The sequence below is a fragment of the Phalaenopsis equestris genome, unplaced genomic scaffold (assembly GCF_001263595.1).
Source record: "Phalaenopsis equestris unplaced genomic scaffold, ASM126359v1 Scaffold000002, whole genome shotgun sequence".
NCBI classification, from domain to species: domain Eukaryota; kingdom Viridiplantae; phylum Streptophyta; class Magnoliopsida; order Asparagales; family Orchidaceae; genus Phalaenopsis; species Phalaenopsis equestris.
Window position 1 is genome coordinate 1,264,206 of NW_018164444.1, and position 6,614 is coordinate 1,270,819.

A 6,614-nucleotide genomic window follows, 5' to 3' on the forward strand; every position below is an offset into this window, starting at 1 on the left:
ACCTTACAAAGCAACAAATTCAGTGAAAATTTTTTAGAAAGCCTGAATTAAGTTTAGGAGACTAATTTTGGGACTAGAAGATGAGCTGAATTTTTGCTCAAATGATATAGAGCTGTTCGTTATCCGTTGGAATCAATATTGGTTTGGCTTTAGTGGAGCATGATAGGAATCACGCAACAAATAATTCCTAACTTTACTGGGGCATAAGATCAATTACAAAACCGTGAAATAATGGAATCACACTAATTCGATAAAAAACTGGAATAAAAATTAAAACAGAAGCACAATCAAAGCAACAAAAAATGCACACGAGAATTTACATGGAAAAATCCGAAAACGGGAAAAAATCACGGAGTAACACCACCATAAATTTTCACTATGAAATTCAGTAGGTTTTACAAAGAACTAACAAATTTAAATTTTCTTTTAACAAAAAAAAAAAAAAAAAAAAAAAAAAACAACTTATAGCACTCACTACAGTCTTTCATCTTCGATCCGATGTAAAAATCATGACGAATCATCGAAATCCACTTCTTTAGCACTTCTCACATTCACTGGGATGCTCGTTGAAGAATACTAAAGGAAGATACACCGAGCCCTAATTTACGCTGCTCAAAATCAGGATTAAAAACCAATTCCCGACACCAACTGCTCCTGGCACATAGGCGCCCAAACCTGACGCCTATGTTCGAAGCTCTCAGGAAACATACATCTATATGGGTGTATCTGCACTCAAAGCCAGCGCATATGTTCGAAGCTCTCAGGAAACATACATCTATATGGGCGTATCTGCACTCAAAGCCAGCACATAGGCGCTGACTTATCTGTTCGAGCAACACCCAAGTGGGTGCTTAAGCGCCCAGAACCCAACACATAGGTGTCGGGTGCTCTGTCCCGCTGCTCACCTAATCAGTCTCCACTCATAAGAATCTCTCACTTGGAGACTACTTGTATTGAGCACCAATTCTCTATATCTGCACCTCCATCTGAATCATCTTCATAGTCACGTGTTGTGGTCATGTACCGTGATATGACTCACCCCCGATCTCAACCTTCATGAAACCCAATTGAAACCAATTATAGCTTCAGTTTATTAACAATCATCACATTTGTCAACATATTCACATGATTCTCAGTTGGATGTAACTTTTCCAAAAATAATTGTCCATCTTCGAGAAGAGATTGAACGAAATGATACATGAGCTGGATGTGGTTTGTCCTGACATGAAAAACAATATTATTAGTAAGATGAATCACACCCATATTGTCACTGTAGAGTTTTCCAATTTCTTGCTCCTTGCCCAACCCTGTCATGAAACTCTGTAGTTAAATCATCTTCTTTTCATCATCAGTCATATTAACATATTCGGCCTTCGTTGTTGAAAGTGTCACAATCTTCTGCAACCTAGAAACCCAACTCGTAGTTGTGCTCCCCAATGTGAAGATATATCTCGTTGTACTTCTCCTACTATCCACATCTCTTGTCAGATCTAAATCTACAAAACTCTATAATGTGATCATTGCACTTCTTAGCAAAGTGCCCTGTTGATTGTTTCCCTCAAATACCTGAGAATCCACTTTACCACCTCTCAACGATGTCTGCCCTTGTAACTGCTAACCACTCACACTGTATATGCAGTATCTGGCTTGATAAAAATCATTGTAGACGTCAAACTTTCAACTGTCGAAGCATACAAAGTTCTCTCCATCTGTGCTTACTATGCTTCAGATTTAGGTGATAACTCCTTATATAGTTTGAAGTGATTACTTAAGAGAGTGCTAACTAGTTTCACCTCACTCATGTTGAACCTTTGTAGGATCTCCTCAATGTACTCTGCCTGAGAGAACTTCATTGTTCTTGCACTCATATCCCTGTTGATTTTCATTTCGAGGATTTTTTGGTTGGATATAAATCTTTCACCTCAAACTTACTTGATAATTGTATATTCAAGTCTCTGATTTTCTTCATATCTGCCCTTACAATCAGCATCACATCCACATACAAAAACAAGTAAAATATAACAGTCATTGAAGTGTTCGATGAAATAACAATGATCTGTCTGACACTTCATATACCCATTGTATGATATGAATCTGTCAAACCTCATGTACCACCATCTCGGGACTTGCTTCAAACCATAGATACTCTTCTTCAATCTGTAGACCAAACTTTTTTTTTGCATGGACCCTTTTAACCTTGTGGTTACACCATGTATAGCTCCTCCCTCATATCTCCATGTAAGAAAGTTATTTTTACATCCATCTGCTTGAGATGCTGATCTTTCACTGCTACCAGACTCAACACAGCCCTGGCAGTCGTCATCTTCAAACCATCTTCACCACTCTGTGCAGTCCACTAATTCCTTCAGTTGGAAACTTTTCACAACAAGTCATGCCTTGCAGCGCTTGCTACCTTCTGATTCCTCTTTCAGCTTGTAAACCATTGGTTGTGCAATGTTTTCTGGTCATTTGGTTGTACCGTTAAATCCCAAGTCTGATTTGACTCCAAAGATTGCATTTCTTCATCCATGACATACTTCTACTCCATTGAATCTTCAACTTGAGTGGTCTCCTCAAAGCATTGTGATTCACTACTATCAATTAACAACAAATAATGTAAAGAAAGAGAATATATTTGTATAAGTTTTTTCACTCTACTGGATCTTCTAACTTCTATAGCAGGTGACTTAGGAACTTTCAGTGCTCATTCTGGTCGAGCACTACTTCTTTCTCCAGAAGTAGCTGACGGGATATCCTGAGTTCTGACCTTATCCTTGTACATCTCCGTTTCATTAAAAGTGACATCTCTGCTCATGATGAATTTTTTATTATGATATTCCCAGACCTTGTACCCAAACTCATCTGAGTCATATCTAATGAGGTGCACTTGACAAATTTTGAGTCAAGCTTGCTTCTAGACCCTGCATCTACACGCACATATGCAGAAAATTCAAATACTCTTAAATAAGATAAACATACATTTTTGTCACTCCATGTTTTTTCAGGTAAGCCTTCTTCCAAAGGTATTGAAGGTATTGATGGACTACGATTAATCAGATAAATTGCAATGTTTACTGCTCAGCCCATAACTGTTTTTGCAAGCAAGCATGCAATCTCGTGCTCTTGCACACTCCGTGATTGTTCTGTTCATGCTCTCAGTCACACTCTGTTGATGTGGTGTCCTTGGGATAGTGAATTCACATATGAATCCCCATGTAGCTCAGAAATTCCTAAACTTCTGATCACGATACTCACCCCTATTATCTGATCGGAGACACTCCAGTTTCAAGCCTGTCTCATTTTCTTAAAGACTACTAACATATGAGATTTTTGTTTTAAGAAATAAACTCATACCTTTCACGTGTGATTATCAATGAACGTGACAAAATAACGAGAGCCTTTAATGGACTGAACTAGAGTAAGACCCCATACATCAATGTGCACTAACTCCAATTCTTTGATTTCACCATTAATCCGCTCTTGCAGAAAGAAACATTCTTCTGCTTGCCATATATGCAGTGTTCATAGAAATCCAGATCTACTTATTTCAAACCATGAAGCTTATTCTTAGAAAGTAAGGACTTCATACCTTTCTCACTTATATGACCAAGCCTACTGTGACATAGACATGCATCCACCATGATTCCAACCACATCAATGAAATCAATAATTTCATTGTTCAGATAAAGCATGCCTTCAACGTTGCATCGAGCCATCACCAATGTCCCCTTTTGTCACCTTCCACGAATCACCTATGAAAGTAGTCACGAGTCTTGACTTTGTCAACTGGTTCACAAAAATGAGATTTCTCTTCAAACTTGAAACTTGTCTAATTTCAGTAAGCTTTCAAACTGTTCCAATCGACAACTTGATATCAACGTCACTCTTTCCTGCTATATTGCAGGCCTTATTATCTCCCAAATAAACTTTCTCTAGATAACTCCAGGCATAGTTTTTAAATACCTCTTTATTAGGGCAAACATGAAAAGAGGCACATGAATCCATTATCCAGGATTTCGTATTGACTAGGGATAATACCAGAGAGAAACTTTGGATTTTACCAGTGGAAACATTAGTAGAGTAACTACTTTCTTGTCCTTCACAACCAGCTTTCCTTGGAACTTTGCAGTCATTCTTGAAATGCCCATTCTTACCACAGTTCGAGCATTCTCCTCTGCTTGACCTAGGCTTTCCTTTCTTGAAGTTGGATCTACCTCTGTTTGTATTACTGTCCATATTTCTTTTCCTATTATCAGCATTCCACACAAAACCTGAAGATTGTACATTCGATGATTTTCTACAAACTTCTTCATTCAAAATCAAACTCATGATGTCATCAATTTTCAACTTTGAAATCCTTGAAGAATTACTCGCGACTGTTACTAAGTCATCCCAACTATCCAACAATGAAGATAGTATCACCAGTGCTCTAACCTCATTATCAAACTTGATTCATAACACAACTAGTTCGTCACAATGTTGAAATTATTGAGATGTTCTGCCACCAAACTATCTTCTATTATCTTCATGTTGAATAACTTTTTCATTAGAAAAATCTTATTGAAAGTACATCTTGATTGTTGTCATTATGAGATCCACCACAGTTTTGTCATTCACAGTGTTGAACGCAACAGAGAAAAGGGTCAATATATCAAACTCAGTGTCGTCCGATCTAACACTTACCATAGGCATAGATTCAAGCATCTTTGTGATTCCTTGTAGTGGCAAGTACAAAGGTTTTTGATACAACAAATTCTCCGTCTACATCTTTCAAAAGACGAAATCCGTCCCATTGAACTTCTCAACTTTGAACCTTACTTCTTCGGCCATCGCTCCTACTAGAATCGAACCTCACTCTGATACCAGTTGATAGGAATCACAAAAAGAATAATTCTCAGCATTGCTGAGATTTAGGACCGTTTAGAAACTAAATCATACCGTGAAATGACAAAATCTCACCAATTTGATAAAAAAATCAGAACAAAAATTAAAACAAAAGCACAAATTAAATGCAGAATAACGGGATCTTGATAAATGATATAGCGACGCCTCTTCTTTCTACCTAAAAACACTTACTAACCTCTATTATGATTTAGTCTTTTCTTATATTACTACTAAATTGCTAATTTTCTTGCCAGCTTTCTGTAAATGTTTGTAAACTTGGCATTTATTTTGTCATGGTATTAATTAGCCAAAAAATTAACATTGCAGGCTTCTGAACCATCCCCATCTTAAAATATGTTGGTTGAAATCCCAAAATCAATTTTTAAAATTTATAGAATATCTAAAATATATTTTATAATTTTTTAAAAAACTCAATTTTTTTACAAACAAAAACAGCTCAGTTTTTATATGTTGAAAAAAAAAACACTAGTCCTGATAATTGCATTTGCAAACTTGCAGGTGATGATGCGGACAACAAAAAGACAAAAATAAAGCTCCCAGGTAACTCTGAAACTGGCACAAACATTACTTTCAGTTTAACCACAGCAAATTAGGCATGCAGGCAACAATTAGCAAAGATATTAACACACTAGAATATACCATCTACAAGAATATTACAAGAAACTTCAAACCCTTAACATTTTCTCCATCTCCTAAAACAGAATCCCTAAATAACTTATATTTGCACTGATTTATTAATCTTATGACCGTTTAAACATCTAAAATTTAATATAGTCTCGTATTTCTCAACAGTACTAAAAACTTTGCTTTCATACTGGTGTCCGCGTCTCCTTCGCCTGCTCTCTGCCTTTATCCTCGCTCCCACTGCCAACTTCAGAACCATTTTGAAAAAGCTTAAGCTCTGAAGGCAAATTCTTCCTGGCCTTCTTACTACCTTCTATTTTCCACAGATCCCAAACTCTGGTTTTCGGAGGAGGTGTTGCATCTGCAATTGGTGCAACCAGGCCTGGTTTTCCATCATCTATGACAGAATCCACTAATCCATACTCCTTTGCTTCCCATGGATTCATGAAGTAATCTCTGTCTGTGTCTATATCAATCTACAAGCACAAAGAAGCAGGAAGAGATGGTGAGCATCAGAAGAGTATAAAATGATGCAAAAAATGGTAGAATTTAATGACTAAGTAGAGAGAACCCGAGTACAAAGTATTGACCTGGTGCTCTGGTTTCCCAGTGATTCTTGAGAAGATTTTGTTCAGCTTGACTTTGTGGTACATCATCTCCCTTATCCGTAAGCTCATATCTGTAGTCTGAAATAAAGAGCAGCATGAGAAAGAGGAAGAGAGCGTCTGCCACACATTTAATAGGGGGTGCGGCTGTGGGGAAGGAATGAAAGAGTAAAACTTCCATGCTATGCATAATTATATAAGATTTTGGAAGACTCACATGCATAATTATTATGTATTTACATATCTAAGACTAAACTTCAATTAAATATACCTACCTTACCTATGCATGAAAAGATGTGAAAGAATTTGGTGATATAAATGTAAAAATTAAAGTTTAGGTGTTAGATATGTAAATACATAAGAATTGGGTGGTATGCATATAAATGCCCCAATTTTTCATGAGCTTAGAAGGGTCGAGAGCCACCCTCAGCCCCTCTCTGATTCCACCGCTAGGAAGAAAACTAAACTCTATTCCCTACA

At 37.0% G+C, this 6,614-nt stretch overlaps 1 protein-coding gene across 1 annotated transcript; it reads right to left on the reverse strand.

Moving 5' to 3' along the window:
• Positions 1 to 5,469: 5,469 nt before the first annotated feature.
• Positions 5,470 to 6,235, reverse strand: LOC110037448 (ATP-dependent Clp protease proteolytic subunit 3, chloroplastic-like). Its single transcript, XM_020742105.1, has 2 exons — positions 6,120 to 6,235; positions 5,470 to 6,005 (listed from the first exon to the last, which is right to left on the reverse strand). Exons 1-2 carry the CDS (start codon positions 6,204 to 6,206, stop codon positions 5,715 to 5,717), a joined length of 378 nt encoding a protein of 125 aa, XP_020597764.1. The 5' UTR covers positions 6,207 to 6,235; the 3' UTR covers positions 5,470 to 5,714.
• Positions 6,236 to 6,614: the final 379 nt, after the last annotated feature.

Bases quoted from the DNA above. Each gene is read 5' to 3' on its own strand.
- LOC110037448 (XM_020742105.1), bottom strand. From the start codon at position 6,206: ATGAGCTTACGGATAAGGGAGATGATGTACCACAAAGTCAAGCTGAAC. The intron at 6,006-6,119 runs GTCAATACTTTG...TTGTGCTTGTAG, and splicing joins CTGGGAAACCAGAGCACCAG to ATTGATATAGACACAGACAG.